The 21,876-nt window shown below is 41.6% G+C and overlaps 1 protein-coding gene across 1 annotated transcript in view; it reads right to left on the reverse strand.

Moving 5' to 3' along the window:
- Positions 1-21,876, reverse strand: part of SKOR2 (SKI family transcriptional corepressor 2) — a 34,869-nt gene that overhangs the window by 9,760 nt on the left and 3,233 nt on the right. Inside the window, exons 2-5 of the mRNA XM_037037051.1 lie at positions 21,499-21,559; positions 21,059-21,133; positions 8,952-9,017; positions 8,479-8,577 (exon numbers count right to left, since the gene is read on the reverse strand). Of these exons, the coding sequence (XP_036892946.1) occupies positions 8,479-8,577; positions 8,952-9,017; positions 21,059-21,133; positions 21,499-21,559 (301 nt within the window). The remainder of the gene's footprint in view (positions 1-8,478; positions 8,578-8,951; positions 9,018-21,058; positions 21,134-21,498; positions 21,560-21,876) is intronic.

Raw genomic sequence — 21,876 nt, forward strand, 5'->3', positions numbered from 1 at the left:
AAGGCAAGAGTCTCCCAGTTGACCATCTGGCCTGCCATCCTTCCTTCTCCAAACCCCTCTCATTCTCCAGCTTGAAAATCAGTGATGGCTTTCCAGTGCTTTGCAGATAATAAGTCCTTTACTACTTGTGAGACGCTGGGTACTTAGACATTAAAAAGATTGTTTTTTTTTATGCTATTGACTTCTACCTTTCTATACTATTTGCATTCCTTCCCCCAACCTCAAACACATTATCTATCTATCTATTATTTATTTATTTTTAAAGACTTTAAAAAGAGCAGTTTTAGGTTCACAACAAAATTAGGGGCCAGGTACAGAAATTTCCCATCTACTCCTGTCCCCCCTCACACAGTCTCCCCAGTGACCAACACTGCCCACCAGACTGGTACGTGTGGTGTCCGGGATGACCCTACATCGACACATCACAATCACCCAAAGTCCAGAGTCTCCATTAGGGTTTGTTTTGGGTGCCGTACCCTTGATGGGTTTGGACAGATGCAGAATGGCATGCGGCCAGCCTTGTGGTGTCGGAGAGAGAGTTTCACTGCCCCGAAATCCTCTATGTGCTTCCTACTCACCCCCTTTTTCCACCCTACTCTTGGCCACCATTGATATTTTTTTATCATCTCCACCGTTCTTTCATAATTTATTTTTTTAAAAAAGATCCAATGCCTCTTTTTACCTCTGAATTCAATGTGAAAGGTACTGTTTTATGGCTAAGTTTGTGGTTGGATGCAGTGGTTAAGGGAGAAGCCCTCATTCCCTGCGGCATTAAGGAGGAGGAAATGCTTGAGCAGAGATGTGGAGAACAGCCTTCCACGTGACGAAATGGGAGGAGGAGGTGGGGACAGGGGGTTGGGCTGCCTGCGGCAAAGGGGGCAGTGCGAACTCCTGCAGTCCCTCGCCCTCCAACCACTCTCCAGTCCCCACATGCCTGTTCTTCCAGACTCTTTCTGTTTGGCACTGCTATAGTCTTGTCCTTACAGCAAACAGCTCCCTTTTCTGTAAAGTCCAGCTTAAATGTCATTGCTTCCAGAAAATTCTGACTCCTCTGCTCCCTCCTGCCAGAATTAGTCATCCTTCTCTGTACTCCTCTGATACCCTGTCCATACCTCTGTTAATGCATCCATAATACATATTGTGGTTAGTTGTTGTACACCTGTCTCCCAACTAACCAGTGAATTCTTGCGGGGCAGTAGGTAACTTTGAGACACGTAAAAATTCCAAAGCCTACCACAGTGCTCCGCACATGGCAGGGGCTAGTTAACGAACAAGGGGTGAAAAGAACACTGAAGTACCCCTGGAAGGCCTGGGTCCTGCCACGTAACTACCCCACTGTGGGGGTGCAGGCCTTTATGTGGACAGACAAGGCTGTGGAACCATGTGCTCCTTAGGGCCTTTCTGGCTCCAGTGCTTAGAGATTTGGAGACAAGGTAAGCGGCTGGGTGGGGCTCCAAGCACCCAGTCCTGTCTTTCCTGTACTGGACATGCTGGAGTGGGTGACTGCGATTTACACTGACACCAGACAGGGGTGAGGCACTCTTCGAGGGGCTGGCACCCACCCCACCACTCAGCAGGTCGGGCACAGGACAACAGGGAACCGGTCCTCTGCAAACTGCCCTGGTTCAGACGCCGTTGGCCCTGTGCCCAGGCCCAAGTCCTTCCAGCAAGGTCAGTGTGTTTTCCAGATACCAGAGCACATCCCCAAAGCAGGTCTCCCTCTGTGAAGGGGAGACCCGTCCTCTGAGCCTTCACAGGTTAAGTTCCTCTGTCCCTCCAGGGTTCTGAGGTGCCTCTGAGCATGGCAGTGAACTGGGGTGAATGAGGAACGAGGGGCCACCTGAAGCTGACTGGATTCCTCCCTGGAATCCAGAAGGAATTAGGGCAACTCGGAGTGGAATGGTGATAACTGATCCTTATCTAACTCACGCTCTGCTTTATGAGGGCACACTTAATATAATTATCAAATTTAAAATGAAAAAAATGAAGCCACTAAAGTATTAGAAAAAAATGGTGAATATTTTATAAGACTGGGGTGGGGGAGGGCATTAAGGACAAAAACCAAAAAAGGAAAGATTGCTATATTTGATTTTAAAAATATGTAAAACTTGGTATGATGATAAACTACAAACAAATTAAACTCTCAGAACCCAAAAACCATAGTCAAAATTTAAAACAAAAGAATATTCACCACATGACAAGGAATTTATGTTTTAGTATATAAAGAGTTCATATAAATCAATAGGAGAATGAACACATCAAAAGGAACATAAGGAGCCTGACTGGTGTAGCTCAGGGAATTGAGCTCGGGCTGCAAACCAAAGGATGGCTGGTTCGATTCCCAGTCAGGGCACATGCCTGGGTTGTGGGCCAGGTCCCTGGTTTGGGGCACATGAGAGGCAACCACACATTGGTGTTTCTCTCCCTCTCTTTCTCCCTTCTTTTCCCTCTCTCTAAAAAAAAATAATAAACAAAATCTTTTTTAAAAAGAACATAAGGAGAAAATATAATGAGCTTTCATAAAAAATACAAATGGATGATAGACATGTGCAAAGGGCTCTGCATCCCTACCGGTGAAAGAAAAGGAAATCATATGAGATAACATTTTTTTTCCATTTAACAAAAAGTTAAGAGATATGTGGTATTCCAAGGACAGGAGTATAAATTAGTACAGCCTTTCTGGAAAGCAGCTTGACATTATGTATCAAGAGCTTTAAAAAGTTCATATTCTTTCACATTGCAGTTGTTTTTAGTTTACCTTAAGGAGATAAACATGGATATGTGTAAAGATTTAGTTACGTAGTCTGTCCTCTAACCTTAGATAATCTTTAATGTCCAACGTAAGACTTCATTTCTGACTGCTGTGTAATAATGCAAGAGGCTCAAACAAGAACGTCAAGAACTGGTGTGTAAAATACTTCATTTTGTTAAAGAAAAAAATTGAACACGCATTAAAAAGGCTGAAGCTCCACAACGTTAACATTGGTTATCTCTGGGTGATAAGACTATGGGTGATTTTTTCCTTTTCTTTGTGTTTCTGTAGAGTTAAGATTTTCTGCAATGAGCATGGGTATACTTTTTGAATTACAAAGATTGTTAATTTTCAAATGGAAGGAAACTAAAATTTTTGCCATGTTCTAAAGGTTGATGAAGGCACTATTTAACTGGAGATGAAAAAATCATTAAGCCAATTTCTCTAATGGGAATCACTTAAAACCCAATTATTTTTAGAAACCACTAGCAGAAAAAGAGGGAGCAGGGAGAAAGTGCTGTGTCGAAGTCCGCCAGTGAGCACAGGGCAGGGGCTGTGCCCTGTTGACCAGCAGAGTTGGAAAAGCCAAAGCATTTTCCAAACAACACTAAACAGTATCCAGCCTACATTCCTGGGACCAGAAATAAGAAAACCTATACAGTACATCTGGTTCGCCCAGTAGATCCTACCCACCAAGCCCTAGGCTTTGGGGATCATTTTGTTTACATTGTCTTTGTTTTGTTGTCATTGCTTTGCAACAACTACTGAGACTTGTGATCTGTGCAGTTTTTGAAATTCCGCCATCTTCCCTCCTCCAGAGGATGCCTACAAAAGGAGAGAGGAAGGACGGAAACCACTGAAGACACAATGAATCCAGGAATAGCCACAGGTGAAAGATGGGATAAGCATATTTAAGTAGATGAAATGTAGTTTGTTTTCAATATGAAGGAACTTGGAAGAGTAATTCCTTATAAGAATCTATGATGATATCATTGCCAAAATCTACTACTTAAGTTTTTCCCAGAGCTCAGGTCATTAGGCCATCCCTGTAATGACCGACTGGCCTTTCTACTCAGCTTGCTCCAGTGCCACCAGTTTGTCATCAGACCTGCAAACCCAAGGACTGAACCCTCAAGCCCCCCTAATCTCCTTACACAACAGATTTCAGTGATTCAAGCTCATCCTTCATTGTCAGTTTTAATCTCTTTGAATATGATGCCAACATTTCTATCAAACGTTTACTAAGAGTGTGTTACACATCCACAATATGCTGGGCACTGTGTGGGCAACAAAAGAAGACCCATTCCTGAACCTGTTTACATGGCTGTGGGGTGCAGAAGGGTAGCATGTGTGAGACAATCAGAGAGAAGGCAACATAAAATACCCGTGGAACTAAAGATAAACAAATGGGACTTCAGCAAAGAGTGCCTGCTGCAGAGGTGGCAAGACCCCCTGGATGTGGCGGAACGTGAACTGTGTCCCAAATGACGAGGCATACCTGGACAAGGGGAGGTATGCCAGACTAGAGAATCCCAGTGAGCCGAGGCAGAAAGTGAGGGGAGAGTGCAGGCTGCAGGCTAACTGGAGTGGAGCAGGGGGAGAAGTGGAGATAAGACTGGATGGGCAGGGTGGGCCAATTGTGGAGACTTTTGAAAATCAGGATTTGAATTACAATATTATCAGCAGTAGGGCATCACTATAGCTTCTTGAATGGAAGACTTGGAGCCAAAGGCAGAGTTTCAGGACCACTGGGCTAATGGTAGAGAGCAGAAAGGGCTGAAGTTGGGGAGTGAGGTGAGGACCCACTGCAGAGACAAAGGGGAGGGGGAGTGAGGGCCTTCCCCATTCAGAACCTCATCCAGCAACCCTTTGTCAGGTCCCAGGTCTAGGGCTAGACTCCAGGGTTTTGATGAAAACTGGTGGAAAGAGGATGAAATGACTAAAAAACTATAGCAAAGGGAAAATGCTACAATACAGGAAGGGTGTTGCAGAGAAGGAAGAAGAGACAGATTCACTAGGGGAGGAGGGCACAGTGTGGTGGCAAAAATGACTTCTGGATTTACAGCTGGGAAGGTGACCTAACCAGCCACTGGTGGGGTAGTTGGCATGGCAGCCTGTTGGAGGCAGGGTCTCTAATCATTCACCCCTGTCCATCTAAACGTGACTATCATTGCAGGACATGTGACCAACTTTCCTACTGCCATCAGAAACTGACCTCCGTAAGGGTGACCTCTTCCTCTTCCATTTTCTTCAAACACTTATTTCCATATTTCCACCCAAGTCTCGATTACGTTTCTCCCGTACAACAGGCCATTTTCTTACAACGCCCTCCCAGCCTCTCGGCTCATGTCCTACCCAGTCTGCCAACTAAACGCATTGTCTGGTATCCGACCAAGTTCCACCACCTGTTCCAGCCTCGCTAACTACAGCCCAATAAATCTCCAGAAGTTCTGGCTTCTGGTATCAACTGGTTTACCATAAAGTCCCTGCAGCCTTCTAAGTACCAAACTTTATATGGTACAACAGCCCTCACCACTACGGAGCAGCCACTGCGCTAAATAAACCCTTTATACATTTCACTCATGCAATCCTCCCGCGACCCCACTAGGTGGGCAGTAGCATTGCTTTAGAGCAGCACGGGAGCCTAAGGTTAGTGCTCCTTCGGAGGGGTCGGTGTCCGAACCCGGAGTCCTTGCTACTAACCGTGGAGCTTCTCTGACTCAGCCCTAATGGGAAATGCTTGCCTGGCCCTGCTGTTTTAGTTCCTTCAGTCCTCTTCCCTGCATTTCCCCACCGGGATTTTGCGGAGTATTTATAGAGAGCAGCTCTGGAATCTTCCATCCCAGCAAGTAGAGAGTCTGGTTGCTCTTTCTCCTCCTTTCAATTTCTGCTCCCTCCAAATACACAGACGTGCTTTCTCCTCCTTCTTCCTCCTGCTCTTTCTCCCCTTCCTTCCTGTAATCTTTATCCTCACCTTTATGTATCCCTGTGGTCCTCATTAACCCTCAGAACCACAAGAATCCCAAGAGAAACTCAGAAATCTGGACTTATTTTAAAAATGCTTTCTAGAGTTCAGTGCCAATAAATTCTTCCTCCTCCTGCTTAGTTGTCCCCATCACCACCGCAGCTGACGGAACTACGCATTTATCTGCACTAGGGATGAGTGAAGTCCTTCAATGTGGATTCTCCCATTTACCCTCTCTCGACTTCCTCTGGGACAGGAATTATCTAGCTTCCAAGGTCCTGCACCCAGGATGTTGCAGAGCCCCTTTCTGAAACCAGTGTAGCCGAATGATTTTTGAGCCTGGATTCCTAATTGTCACATGCAGTAGCTTGGCCCAGGTCCCCAGTGTCCTGCGTGCACTGGACTGCAGGTGCTGTGGCTGTGAGTGTGTGTCCACCTCCTAGTGCAAAGTTCGACAAAACTCTGGCCGGGATTCCTCTCTGCTTTTTTCCCATGCATTTGTACACAGTTCCGTTCCCCCTTTCTGTCTGAGCAAATCTAAGTCCGCCTGCCGTCTTCACAGCCTCTCACGTTTAACCAGCCTGTGATGTGCATTTGCTATTTCATTGGTGTGAAACTAACTGCCTCTTTGTGGTGTGTCTAAACCACGCATTATTCAAACTTGGGCACACACATACCACTTCCTTGGTCAGTGGAGTACGCTGCAGATAAAAAAGGAAAAAATTTTGTTGTTGTTTAATTACAGTGTTTCGTGTATGTGGATTCATTTTAATTCAGATCAAAAGGCTGAATGACACACCTGAATCAAAACTATTAACATTCTAACTAAAAAAAAAACACTCCAGAAACATGTACATGTTGTATATAACAGAGAAGTTAATAGGAAAATGTATACATGGCTATAAGTTAATTTGGCCAAATGATTAGTTTGCTTTTATTAGTGGGACAAATGATGGCTACACTGGCTTCACGGAAGGTGATGGCACGTTGGGGCTTCAATGGGACTTCAACCTGCTCTGCTGGATCTAAGAGCAGGGACTTGCAAACTTGGCCATCAGATAAACATCAGCTTACAGGGGAAACTAATCACTCAGTGTTTGCTCAGTTCTGCAAGGAATGGTGGAGTCTTTCTTGAGATACAGTTTTAGAAGCTGGAGAGCCCTGGATCCTTTGGAAGCATCTGCTTTTAAAGTTTTCAAAGATGTTTTTAAAGTTTCTTTTTTTCTCAAGGCTCCAAAGGTCATATGTCCCTAATACACTATCAAAAGCTGTTGGGCACTCTCCTCCATTCAATCTTCTTCTAAGCCCCAGCAGGCATTCTCCAAATTCAAAATACTGACGCACCAAAGCTCCAAAGCACCCAAGCACCCACCATGAACTCCAAACTTCCCTCGAGGGTACTAAGAGATCGTAAACTTGGCATACCCCAGTACTTCTTGCAGTCTGAGGTCTTTCTCTCATGCAACCTCTTTGCTTCTGCTGCCTACGTGTTCTCGTGGAAGTCAATTTGACATGCCACCAGGGACCTGGTGCCATTCAAAAACGCTACTTGAGGGGACGCAGCTTTCAGTTGTGCTGACGATGACATTGGAGAAGCCCTGGGGAAGGCAGACCTTCATGCTGACATTATTAAAATTGTCACAATTACTGAAAAATCTTTTTCCAGATGCTGGTCTATGGCTCTGGCACAAGAATTGCCAGCGTGTGTTCTGTGATGTGCAGATTAATAAACAAGGGGCATGGTGACATTCTAAAAAAGTATCCCAGAAAAATAATATTAAATTTATATAATTTACAATATAAGTTGACATACTATTTTCTTTCCCAGTTCCTCTGGAGAGAGAACTACGACCAAGGTTGAAAAAACTCTACTCTTGACATATGTGTTCAAATGCCACCTGGACCGGGGCTGGCGAATGTTACAAATCGGGACACCCACAGTGAGCCTGGAATTCCAGGGTTCCAGCAGTACAGCCAAGGGTTTTTATGCTGCAGTATCTTCTGCCACCAGAGCTGGAATGGAATTTTAGCACTAAATACAGAGGGAGAATCCAAAACTACTAAAAATATACTAATTTCAATCAATAAAACAAATACGTGTACAGTGAATTGTTAAAGGTTAAATCTTCATATTTATATATATTGTGAGCACCAAGCAGCTCTCCAGCCAATACAATCTGAGGCTAACTCTTAATGGTTCTTTTGTTTTTCTATCTTAGAAAATAAAAATACCTGAGTAGTTCTTTTAAAAAAATATACAGTCTGTCCTGGCTGGTGTAGCTCAGCGGATTGAGCACAGGCCTGTGAAACAAAGGGTCGCTGGTTCGATTCCCAGTCAGGGCACATGCCTGGGTTGCAGGCCTGGTCCCCAGTAGGGGATACATGAGAGGCCACCACACACTGATGTTTCTCTCCCTCTCTTTCTTCTTCATTCCCCCCCTCTTTAAAAAAATAAATAAATGAAATATTTAAAAATATATACAATCTAAATACTTCTGAATACTTCTGTATATACACAACACACACACGCACACACACACACCAGTAGAACAATTACCAAAGGTTCTTCTAAGAAATTTCATCTGTGAGCTGATTCCAAGAATAAATAACAGACTCAAATTCCCTAAGATTTGGACAGAGACCACAGAAACACAGAGTGGTACTTCACACAGTCACTTAATACTCAGAAGCATATTCTTCAGACTAATAGTGGAAATGTCAGCAAATATCATAATATGACAAGATAAAAGTGATTTCTTACTGAACACTGGGAAAGATGTATTTCCTTTTAGCACTTGGAATTCTTGTTCCAGTCGTCTTCGTAAATCTATTTGCTCAAATAAAACCTTCTGAAGTTCTTCTAATAAAGGAAGAAAGAAGAGTCATTTTACTAATCTTTACAAATAACTCTCCAGAGAACTGTTATATATGGCAATTTATTATTATAAGACGAAATATTTTACCAGTTTAAAAAGTGTTGCATGGACATAGGATAGATTTTGTGCAGAAATCCATGAATATAAATCAATGTAATATATTATTTTAAAGTATTATATTACAGTGTCATGTATTGATTGATAAGTATGCATTAATCTCAATTATATCCACCCAATGGTCCATATATTATTCATATGTTGCTTGTCAAACTTAAAATACAGTGCAGAACAAAAATATCCTCCTATTATCTCTACAGCCTTTTAAAGCTAAGTTCTGCAGAGTTAAAACTTTTCTTACCTTTCCCCATATTTTCTACGTCCTTTTTGAGTGAATGAGGTGAATTTGTTTCTTGTGTGTGTTCACCTTAAAAAAGAAAGAAAGGAGAAAAAATCATTAGCTTTGTGTAGGCTATTTTCCGAAGGTTTTTCTCTTTGCTTTCTTTTAATACCTACAAAAGAGCCATAAGTTACTGTAACAAAAGAGTGGAAGTCCTCAGAACCAAATGTTCTCGTCTGCTCATGTACAATTCCCCAGAAGCGTGGCGGAAGCTAGAGAGAAGAGGGGCGCAATCTGTGGAGCCTGTGAGGACAGCTCCTTGACAGCAGATTCCTGAAGTCAGCCCCCCTCCCAGCCCCCACCCCTGTCCCTCCTTTACATCAAAGGTAATTGCTAGAGTGGGCGAGAAAGGAGGTGCACAGTCAACATTTCTGGGAGAAATCCGGTCAGGGTCCCTCTCCTTTCAGAAGAGAAGAAGTCTACAGAGGACCGTTGGAAGGCCCTCAGGACAGTGGAAGCAGAAGCCTGCCCCCGTCTTGAGCTGCCCAAATTTGGGACAGTGAGACAGAAGTGGGAGGAGGCTTTAGTTGTCCTCGGGAGAGAATTTCCAAGCCTGGAGCAATTTCCTAATAAGTGGTAGCTTGTTTGTTTTTTAAAACAACCTAAAACAGAGATGTGAAATAGTTCTATTACTTTGTGATACTCACATGTTTGATGATACTTTCTTAACTACTTGGCTGTAACCAATAAAAACTATACTGTGGGTAAAGGTCAGATTGTTTTTCTTACCTATTTTGCTTATGTGCTAACTACAATCAATGATGGCAAGCTAACAAAATGGATTTATCTACACTCAAAATTCAGTCTACATAATCCTGAAAACATAAATTAACCAAAGAAATCCAATCATTCAGCCAGCCAGAATTGTTTTCAAATTTCAATTTGCCATCCACAACTATCCATGCAATGTAATAAGCTTTCCAAAGCGGTGTGGCAGTACAGACAAAAGTGCTCTGAGGTTTCGTTGATTCTAACCGTGCCCCACCCCCCAAGTTAGCTCTCTCTGTGTCCCTGGAGCTGTTTGCTTACTTGCCTACCTCACCCACTTGGTGGCGCACTACTTGGAGGTAGGGCTCTGGCTTTTTTGCACCACTGTGCCTAGTCCAGTGCTGCACCCATAACAGGTATTGAATAAAGTGTTCTCCGTTGTCACAGAAAGGAACCCCAGGAAGTTTTAAACCCTAAATTATAGCACAGGCCTGAATGGATCATTTCAATTCTTTCCTCAATAATTATTCATTTCCTTTCCTCAGCAAGAAATAGAATGTAATGGCCCCGGGCACTAAGAGGAATACTGGGAGATATCACTGTCAAGGTAAAAAGTCTGCAAAGAGGGAGACAGAATTTCTCCCCAAAGCAGTAAGGAGACAGGATGGTACCAAGGACAGACAAGAAAATCCTTAACGTGATATTATAAATTGAGATTCTGCATTCTACCCAAATGCTGTTGGGAATATGTGTGTTCAGGTATGTGTGTGTGTGTGTGTCTAGGTGTGTGTACATAAATACATACATGTAAATATAATCTATGCCAGTATTCCTACACATGTGCATAGCTATGAGAAGGTGCTTCGCTGTTCCCCATCATTAGGACAAGAATGTCTTTGCTGTCCATAAGGTCCTTAAAGGCAGGTGTTTTCTCTACTACCAAGATCATATTTACACAGACCCATTCCCATTTTCATCCTGGATATGACCTCTCTCTATAGGCTTTTGAACATTCATACTCTGGCTTTCTTCTCCATCTAATAAAATAATGAGCCCTGGCTGGTGTGGTTCAGTGGATTGAGTGCCAGCTTGTGAATCAAAGGGTCGTCAGTTCGATTCCCAGTCAGGGCACATGCCTGGGTTGCAGGCCAGTTCCCAGTAGGGGATGTGTGAGGGGCAACCACACATTGATATTTCTCTCCCTCTCTTTTTCCCTCCCTTCCCCTCTCTCTAGAAATAAAGAAATGAACAAGTATAAAGGACACATGGACAATAACTAAGGTGGGGGGCGGAGATGGGAGGGAGGTGGGAAGCACTGGGCGGGGCAGGGCTGGGAATACAAGACAGAAAACTGTACTTGAACAAGAGTTAAATAAAAATTTTTTAAAAATCTTTAAAAAATAATGAGAAAATATCTGTGAACCATTGTGAATATGGACCTCAATGTAATTTCTATAAAATACTAGTATCCAAAAGAAGAGTAACATGAAGGTGGATAACAAACCATAAATATGCAAACTAGAAACAATAGTATTTTGAAATGAAGACAAAGGCATACTATCTGCAGTACTGACTATGTTTTGCTCTAGTCTCAGGCAACCAGTTAAATGGGTAGGCATTTCATACTCGTACAATACTGAGTCTGAACAAGAGAGGAAACAAGAATGCGCATTCCTCTAGATCCAATTACAGGGCATAATAAAAGTTTATCCTTCTCCTACTTCCCCCACCACTCAAAGCTCAATTTAAATGAGATAGTTGGTTTCTGAATAGGCAGCTTTAGAAGCCAAGTCCTTTTCACATTTTAGACCAGACTCTGTTTGTTGCAATGGTGTATTTTGTGGGCTGTTTATCTTATATTACATTTCAACTAGATAATTAAATTTAAAAATTAAACTATAATATGCTCAAACACACTTCTTTTCTGCTCCACAATGAGAAGGCTTACAGAGGTACTAAACCATTAAACAAATGGTTAGGAAATGGAGACTGCATTGACCACAGGCAGATCTACTGATGACATTAATAATAAGCTTTTCTTTCATCGGCTTGTGGAGGTTTTATTAATATTTTACATCAGCATCTATTTCAAAGAGACATTTTACTTCGACTCCTGGGTAAAATCTGCCAATTTTGAGCTTAGATCTGGATGTTTCACATGCAAAAGGTTTTTAAAAAATAGTTACATGTTAGGTAAACAAGAAGCACAGACACTTCTGCTGCCTTTTGTGTATCTGGACCGTTGCCTTTTGTATATTGCTAATCTGTAAAACCCAGATTGTGGATGGTGGTTAAAAATGACCTCTGGGAGCCCAGGCATGTTTGTTCACTATTACTGCTAATGTTTTCCATCTGGTTAACAAAAAAAGGGAGTCTAATACTAGATTAAATAAATGAGATTTTGTTGAAAATGAGCTTCCAATTTTTATAAAAATTTCATCAGGTTAAATGCATTTTACTTTTTTTAAAATTAAAGGATGGCTTTGGAGACATCCAAAAATTAAAATGCTTACTTTTCTTCTCACTACATTGCCCCTTTAAAAAAGTTACAAAGAGGTAGGGTGGAGGGGCACAGTGATCTTAATTGTGAAGAGTTATAAGAGAGACAATGATAACTTAGATGGCACAGCTTTCTTGGAAGTCTGGTTGAAAACATTTCTTAAGCCAGACTGTAAAGTAAGACAGTTGGGTGGGCTTGCAGTTGGAGAGTAATGGATAATCACGGCCTAAAATGCACCCTCTGGACTGCTGTGACCAGAAGCGGCTGCTGGGGGCTGCATCTGTGTCTGCGTCCCACAAGTGCAAGTTCTCAGGTCCAGTTCACTGGGACCTGCCTCACTGCCCCCCAATCCTGCCCACCCTGAAGGGGAGAGGCAGCAACACGTCACACCAGAGAAACTGCATCTCTGCCAGTTTCTCTGTGGCAGAGGCCAGAGAACAAGGAGTCCCGTGGTTCCTGCTTCCCTGGTCCCTCCGGGGTCCTCCAGCACATGGTGGTCCCATTTTCCAGGCGAATGGAAAATTTTCTACCACACCTTCGTTTCTGCCCTGACACAGTCATCAGAAGCCAGCAGTACAAGAGGGGTGGGTGTGATAATATGCCAACTGAAGCAGACATGAGCAGTAAATATCAGATGAGGAGACTAGAGTATTCAAAGTGGGGAGGGCCCCCCTCCAAAAAAAGGACAATAGATTCATTAGCACCACTTTTCGAAGCACGAAGGTAATGACTTTCTCTTAGATATCGAGGCACACCTCTGCTCAAGAACCAGTACTGGCTCCCGTGGTCTGCATCACGGAATCTGCTCTACGTCCCCCCTGCCCCCCCACCCCCCCGCCAGCCTCCAGCTTCTGTTAGAATCTTGTCCTACTGGCTGAACCAAACTTTCTCTGTCTATCACCAAACGCAACCACTTTATTCTACCTGGGCCTTTATTTCTCCTATCTGCTGGCTCTAGCTTACGCTGTTTCTCTTGCCTAGGGTGCCCACGCCCCTCTGCTCCCCCTCCATCCAAAGTCGGAATGCCACTCCAGTCTTTCCACTTCTGTAAAGCCTTTTCCAACTTCTGCAAATTCACTTTTTCCTGGGCTGAAGTTCTAGGTACTGATTATCTCTACTCCGGCACTTCGTACTGTGCCTGATAGCTTGGTGTCTTAACAAATGCCAGTCTAGTCCCGCCCTGCAGGAAACCCCCATCACCTCTACCCCAGGAGGGGCACAGGCACTTTTCCACAAACACGAGCGCTTGCACTTAATTCAGTCTGCTTTGTGAAAGAAACGCACACTAATGCTACTGTAAATCCTCCATTGTTATAAGGGGTCTTTAAGCATTAAGTCATGCCAATGAATGAAAAGGCACACTTTCACTCATTTTGAGTATTCCAAGGCTTACTCTATATTTTTAGCTTACTGGGGAAGTGTGTGATGTTTCCATTTTTATTCTTCTCTGACATTCTTAAATTTCTTCAGAGATAAACAAAACCATAGGACTGCATTTTAATCAAGGCATAACATATTAATGAATATGTCTGCCATCGTCTCCAACAGAAAAAATGCCTGACATTTTTAGAGTTCATTTAATTTTAAGAGCCGAACGAGTAGGCCAGATGACCTGTCCTGTTGGTGGTCACGGGGCAGGAGGAAAAGCTGATGAAATGGATATTACTGTTCTCAAGCTAAATGTGAATTCAATACATAAGATCATTTAAATATTGTACCTGAATGTGTATAGGATATACTATGTATGTAGCGTACAATATGAAATATGGACAAAGGGTAAAAACTTTGGCACCCATCCACACTTTCTACGGAAATACATTCTCTCTCCTCCCTCCTCCTTTCACCCCCACTTGGTCTCCTACTCCTTGTCTTTGCTGTTGCCTGATTAAATTCCCCCTGGAGCTGGCAACCAGCACTCAGAGGCACTGCCCACCCAGCAGCCCTGGGGGCTAGCAAACTGCCCCAGCACTTCTGTTGACAACACTTGATCGAAACATTTAGAGGAAACATTCTCATTTATAGAAAGAAAGCGTGCTATTTCATTGCATACTCAAGGATAAATTTAGTCAATGGAATGGTTTTGGTTTGGGGCTGTGTCTGTATATGAGATAGATATACATGTACTCTAACATTGGGATGAAGAATAACAACTCGCAGTCAAACGTCCAGATGTTTCCATAGATGGGAGGGGCACTCACATGCTACCTAATGTAGCCGGTGCAGGTGAGCAGATACTGAAAGCAAAGATATAACCTGCCAGTCGGTCTACAGTCTCTGCCCGTAATTCCCAATGTGCTGTCCTGCCTTCTCCCCTCCCAACAGCCTCTGCCCAGGGCCTGGCCTCTGTTGAACCGAGATTCACTTTATAACATTGAATTCCTAAATAAACTCTGAATTTTAATAATGAATCTTCATTGTATGATCTGGCCTTCATTTTGACTTTCTGGAATTTTTACTTTCTCTTTCCCTAACAGTCTATCTAAAATTTGGATGGGGTCAAAGTTAATCTACAGTTAGTATAACCAGGACATTTCACAACGACCAAAATTCAGCACAGCCCATGGTTTAGAGATTTTTAAGAACACTTTGCATTAAGACATGAAAAAAATCAATTACACAGAAAACCAGGTTAAATAATTTTCTCCTCTATCAGTGGGACTCGGACTTCTGCTAATTCGTTTATATGCACAACCTAAAATTAGTGCATATAAATTACAAAGTACTCATTTTAACAAGCAACATGAAATTAAAGCCGGTCGTAAGATTGGTGAATGAAAAGCCGGGTCCGTATCCTGCCTCTAAGAGGATTGCATTGTTTAAGAAATACACGGTCACTGCTACATGCAGGTTTTCTCACACGATTGGACTTGGAGCCTCACGGGGCCTCCTGCAAAGGGAGGTCACACGTAAGGTAACCACCAAACAAAAATTCCCCCAATAGTATGTTACTGACAGTGACACTGGAACGCAACACTTTGGTGTTAAGTTGTACATTAAACTCCTCCCCTGTGACATCTGGCACTGTAGTGAGGTCACAGAACAGAAGAGAAAAAAATCAATGGCACTGGAGAGGGTATGCTGGAGAATGAAGTAGCTAAATACTAACTCTGTTGGCAAAAAGCAAAAATGGAATGAGAGCAAAATTAGCCCTGGTGGGGTTATAGTAAACTAAAAATTACGGCAAACTTTGTGGTTCATGACCGAAATTTAATGTTAGTTGCATACGTATTACTTCTTGACTAAGTATATAAACACCTTTGATTAGTGAATCTTGAGTTCATTTAGAATTTTCTTGAGTTTTAGAACTTCTGTTGTCAATCCATGCTATTTGATTTCTATTTTTTGGAGAGTTTTTCATCGTCTTTCATTTCCTTGAGTTTCAAACAAAAATTTACAATCAAAAGTAAGAAGGGACATTTTTCATAAATAAAAGAAAACGATATTTGAAATGTAGAGATAATTTAATTCCAAATATGTATATTGCAAGACTTCAAATTTCATTGTTCATAAAAATATCAATAGTAATTTAGTGGTAGGCGGTATTATCAAGTTTTACAAGTGGATAAACTGAGGCACAGCATAGTTAAATGGCTTACCCAAAGTCATCTCATGAGAGGATTAAAACTTAGACATCCACTAGTCTGTGCTTTTTAGAATTTTTCTTCTTTACCTTTATTTTTTAAAAAAAATCATAAGCATAAAATAGAATGGAATAATAAATCAGAGTGCCTCATCTGCTATATATTCATGAGAAGTGTAACTGCTTCTTACTCTTCTCAGAAATCCATCCATAGCATATTAAGTACACTAGAGAATCATATCAGTGAAAATCAAATTGATTTTAAAACTTCTATACATATAACAAGATGCAGCAACGCTCAGAGTCTAACGGTGCTGGCGTTTCTACAATAAAGGGGATTCGAATGGGGGATGACTCCACTTTCGTGGTTCCCTTGACCTGCAAGAGCTTTGAGCTATCTCATCAGCCTACCTGCCTGCATTCGATTCCAAATCACTTAACTCTACTAAAGTGATTCAAAACAGATATGCAAAACCTACCCTGGGATTGCAAGAAAACGCTGCCATTTATATGTTTGAGGAAGTGATATTTTGATCAAATTACCATCTGCCTAATCCATAGTACTTGGCTGTAAGCAATGGGTCTAATTTTAAGAAGACCTAGAGATAAAAGTTCAACTGGCTTCTGGGAGCTATGGGATGTGGAAAAAACTTCCTGGTTGATCCCTTTAATTATGCAGAAGCATAATATCTGCTGTACGTAAGGTTAATAACCATTAACAGGGAGGTTTTTAAAAAATCATTTAAGTGTAATCTCTTCAAAATTGCTGAAAAGTAACAGTTACCAATAAGGCTGAAAGGGTGACGGGAGGCTAAACTTAATTAAGATGATGAACTAAAAAAATGTCAACTGGAACTAAGTGTGGTTGCTAAACCAATTTTATAGTAGGGATTGATAAAAGCAAGCATCTATCATTTAAAAATATGTCTATAACCTCACTCGTTTAAAGAAAGGTGGTAGGAATTTCTTCATAAACCACATTTATGATTGTCAAGGGAGGGAAAATTTATAGAAAAATAAAAAACTGCATGCTGACTTACTAGGTAGTTTGAAAAGACATTTCATTCTTTTATGCTATACTGCATATGTGCCAAGATAAAACACCGATATTTTCCAATAACAGTGATTGAGTTAAACATTGGCTACAGGACCCTTGGCCATATACACCTTATTGGATATTCTGTTTGGACCAGGATTACAGTATTGATGCTGCATCCTGGCTGATCCATCCCCTCCTTTTGATTGGAAGCAACTGGAGACCAGGGACTGGTGTTGATTCCATCTCTGAACCCCGGAGCCCAGCAGAGTCCCCAGCACACAGTAAGCATTCTGTAGTATTTGGGGAGTAATTGAGTAAACCAACACATGAATGCTGTCATGTACCTGTGGAAGTTGACAGTTGCTACACGGGGAGAAATAACTCCATTCACAAGCAGAGTGTTCTGGGTACAGCATCCTCCTGCTACCACCCTGAAGCAGCTAACCACAGCTTTCATAACATCTTTGGCTCATCTGGATTTTTGACGCTTTGCTAAACAAATGGATTTTGGGAGTCGGACCACAAGTAAATACATTCATATCCAAACACAGGCCAGCTGGGTGCCCACTCTGGGATTTTCTCCAGTGTGCATTCAACATGAAGGCCATCGGCTAATCTTGGCTACCAGCAAGGGCAGCTGAGGGCACACACGTCACACGGCAACCCAAACTTCTTAACGCTTTTTTCATCCTCTCAAGAAGATTTTTCCCATTGTTTTTAGAAAGAGAGGAAGGGAGGGGAGAAGGGAAAGAGAGAAACATTAATGTGAGCGTGAGACACCAACCCCTGCCTCCTGCATGTGTCTGGACTGGGGATCGAACTCACAACCTAGGCACATGCCCTGACCAGGAATAGAACCCCCAACCCTTCAGCTACGTAATGATGCTCCAGCCAACTGAGCCACAACAGCCAGACACATTTGGACACATTTTGACATTTACAACATCATCTCCGCATGCTCAGCAAAGAAACCATGGGATAAAGTTCTTGTGACCCAAGATTCCAAGACAAATTCAACAAAATATATTCTCCACTTGAGCATCTATTCATTTCTATGATGTTTTCAGCTCTTCCACGCCCCACCTGTTTCCCATTTAATACAGGATAATAATACAATATAACTCACTACCTACAGATTTCTCTGAACAATGTGAGAATGAACTTGTAATGTGGAAAATCAATATGGAACACGCATCACTGGGAATTTGTAGCAAATTAATTATTGTGAGGAAGGGACTCGTGACACATCAACAGCATGACTAGGTGTTATGGCCAATGTTACTATTGACTGTTCTGCCCGAGCTCCAGGCATTGCGGGAATTTTATGTGAAGAGCACGTCTGACTATACTTTTGCTTCCTTCTTTTTGACATTTGTATTTTGGTCTGAATATCAGACGATGATGGTTTTTATCCACCCTGGCTATCATCCTCGGGGTTCTGATGGCTTTTCAGGGTTTACTGCAGTCACTAAGTGTGGGGGAATCCACGTTCTTCCAAGGCCAGAAGAAACTGGTTTTCAAGTGAAACCAGCTAAGCCATCCAAATGGGAAGCCTAGGAAGAATGGAAATTCACTTTCTAACAAATCTACAGAGACTATTAATAAACACAAAATGAAAAGGCCACAACTCTGTGAAGGAATCAGTATGTTCTAATACATTTAGGTTTCTAATGGATAGGCACAGTTGTTGAAATGTTAACTTAAACATTTTATAAGAATTGTAAATGTTAGCTGTTATTGCAATGTAGGAAATTAAAGTTCCTAAAAAGAGATGATTTCAGACTGTGGAATTTGGATTTTCTCACGAACTCTCTGAAAACTTTTAAATTTAACAATTTAAACATCAAATTATCCCATAGTTTTGTATGAATCATTGCTTGTTCTTGAAAAGCTATGTATATTTTACATGTTTTATAGAGTACTTTACAAAATTTTATTTTTATTTCTTTCCAAATTGGCACCAAATAGAATAAGAGTTATGATGATTTCTGATTTAGCTAAATGATGTGCAAGGTCTGGTGCTGATTATTCTCTAAATGTGTATTTTATATGAAATACATGTATGCTATAATGTGAACTTCAATATCACCAACGGCCACCTTCCAAATAAAAACCTCTTAATTTAGGCAGTCAAAACAACCTAAAATTAGTGCATATAAATTACAAAGTACTCATTTTAACAAGCAACATGAAATTAAAGCCGGTCGTAAGATTGGTGAATGAAAAGCCGGTCCATATCCTGCCTCTAAGAGGATTGCATTGTTTAAGAAATACACGGTCACTGCTACATGCAGGTTTTCTCACACGATTGGACTTGGAGCCTCACGGGGCCTCCTGCAAAGGGAGGTCACACGTAAGGTAACCACCAAACAAAAATTCCCCCGACAGTACGTTACTGACAATGACACTGGAACGCGACACTGCTTTCGAGCTCCCTGAGCTTTGTCTGTACTGGTGGAGAGGGGTGAGGATGTGCTCCATGTTCATTGGCTGTACGACACAGACCCAGCAGAGTCCCCATCCTCTTCAGCCAGTGAAACAGCCAGTGTTGCTTTGCACTCATCGGAGTGCACATGGACCCCCATCTGTGGTTTCTACGCATGGGAGAGAGTGGGCTACTTTTAAATCTACTTTTAGCTACAGAGAGCCGCCAAATATCACTGGATCCAGGGCTGAGAAATATTCCTAAGATTGTGTTTTCATATTCACGAATGTGCCCTTAATTTCTACACATATCAAACAAACAAAAAGCAACTGATGATCTAGAAATGTCTGGAAATAGCTAGATATTATGGAACCAATCAAACAGAATCAGAAACCCTGTGTGCGTGTGAATGTGTGCAAGCCCTTCGCACTTCAGGAATTAGAAATTCCTTGGTGGCAATCCTTTCTATCTCAGGCCTCAATTTTGCGAACTATCACAGTAGGGAGGTGGAAGTTTCAGGCAAACATCACTGCCTTTGCGACTTCACATTGTACACTTCAGATCATAACAGAAAAATCCGCATTTAACAATCTTACCATGTTAGACACTTAGACCAAATCTGTGAAAGGTAATTTCATGCATTTTCAAAGGGGCATAAAGCTTTAATGTGTGGGAGTGATGATAATAACATTTAAAACGTCCTAACAAACAGGTAAAGCCAGAATGCACAGAAAGCCAATGTGTGCATTTGATGCAGACTCCGTGTGCCCACTCCCCAGTGCCCCACGTTGCTGTTATTCTTAGCAACCAGCGTTGTCCACTTAAATTGGACGTTGATCAGTATTTATTGAATACATCCATGAAATAATTTGAAAATATGTGACAATATACAAAGCTTTCTTCCCATGACATGAAGCTATTTTTCCCCATCAGAATAGACGTTTGCCTTTTGCCATTTAAGATATTGAGATGTTTCCTTGATGGGAAACTAAAAACAAAGGTTCGGAGATCTTTTCCATTGTACTTTGCTGTTATATAAGATCCCTTTCAGATCCTATTTTCTTTATTTCTGCTCCCCACGCCACTCCTTCCCCCTCTCCCTCACTTCCTAGCTTGCTCTCTCTGTCTCATTTGACAGGCAAATTTGCAGACATTGCCGCGGGATAACAACCTCGTTTGACAGTCAATTAACCGTGAATAGTCAAAGCCAAGGCAGTTTGCATTACATAAATGGAAAATTAGATTCCTTTTTCCCAAGAAACAAAACCCTCTCCTTAAGACACTGCAATAGACAACTTAGTATCAAAACTTCTAATCACGTCTTTCCCAAACCCCTTGGAGACATTTAGCAATCAGTAAAAGGTGGTTTCATTTAATTTGTATAATGTAATTTTTGTAAATGTATTATACATTTTGTGTAGAGATCATTATCATGGAGATAATATAAATGTTGGCATAGATGTCATAAAACACCTTTAATGTCTTTCTGACAGATATTAAAAGCAATAAGCTGTGATCCTTTTTAATGGAAGGTTTCTAAGAGAACATTTCAATTATTGTCATTTTATGCTTTTTCCAGCCTGTTTCATTGTGTAACCTGATATATTTCTGAATTTTCTTCTGAAATATGCCCAGCAATTAATAATCTTATTGCTATTAATGTCACTGCTTTCCCATTTGGGCTTTTCTTAGTTATATCTACTAGGAATTGTTTCTCATCTTTACCCTTGTTCTAAATATTCACTCTTTTGATTATGAATTTCAGCCCCTCTTTCTGTCATCTGACTACTCCTTCCTCCTATTTGTCCCGGCCTACCTGATCTTTCTCTCCAAAAATCTCCTCCGGAAGCGTCAGAGTCTGTGATGAAAAAGCTATGCTCCTTGCTCTTATCTAGAATCAAACAAAACAGAAAATCTACAAGTGATCATACTGACAAGTGGGCAACAAAGACTTCTGAGAGTTTTCACACGTGTTTATGCATTTGTGTGTGTTGAGAGTGTTGGCACCACTTAGATGCACAGAGGTAAGAGGGTATTGGGGCAATGGCACTGTTTGGACAACTGCCAGTGCTTGGAAACTATAAAAATGCTACCCTTTACAATACAAACTGGAATATTTCCCCCTTCCCCCAAATCCATTAAATTCAATGGATGAAAACCCACAGAATGGTGATGGGGGCAGAAGATGCTGCGTGTTAAGTCTCACAGAAATGGTCAAATGCAGGAAAGATAACTGGTGGTTTATTTTTCTTTTACCTGAAAAGTTGTCATCTTTTGTCGATAAAATAACTTGGTTGTTTTCCTTAGTCTTCTGATTCTGTGTGGAGAAGAATTAGACACACAAATCAATGCCCGGATCAAACCATACGCCAATGTCAACAGTCAGCAGGGAGAAGCATCAATAAAAGCGACTCCATGAGGCCTCTGGAGGCTTCATTTTGGATGATTATCTTCTTGAATAGTTGTTGTGCTCAAATGCATGTGTAGAACTACATGTACCTACTCTGTCCTTTAAAAAGTAGTGTGCTAATTAAATTCACACCTACTACATGCTTTGTAAGTAAACACGCCATGTTATTTACCAAATCTGCACTACATGAGGGACAAAGACATGCCACTCTGAAGTCCTCGAAA

The sequence above is a fragment of the Sturnira hondurensis genome, unplaced genomic scaffold (genome assembly GCF_014824575.4).
Source record: "Sturnira hondurensis isolate 20B ecotype Veracruz unplaced genomic scaffold, ASM1482457v3 Scaffold0001872, whole genome shotgun sequence".
Lineage (NCBI taxonomy): Eukaryota > Metazoa > Chordata > Mammalia > Chiroptera > Phyllostomidae > Sturnira > Sturnira hondurensis.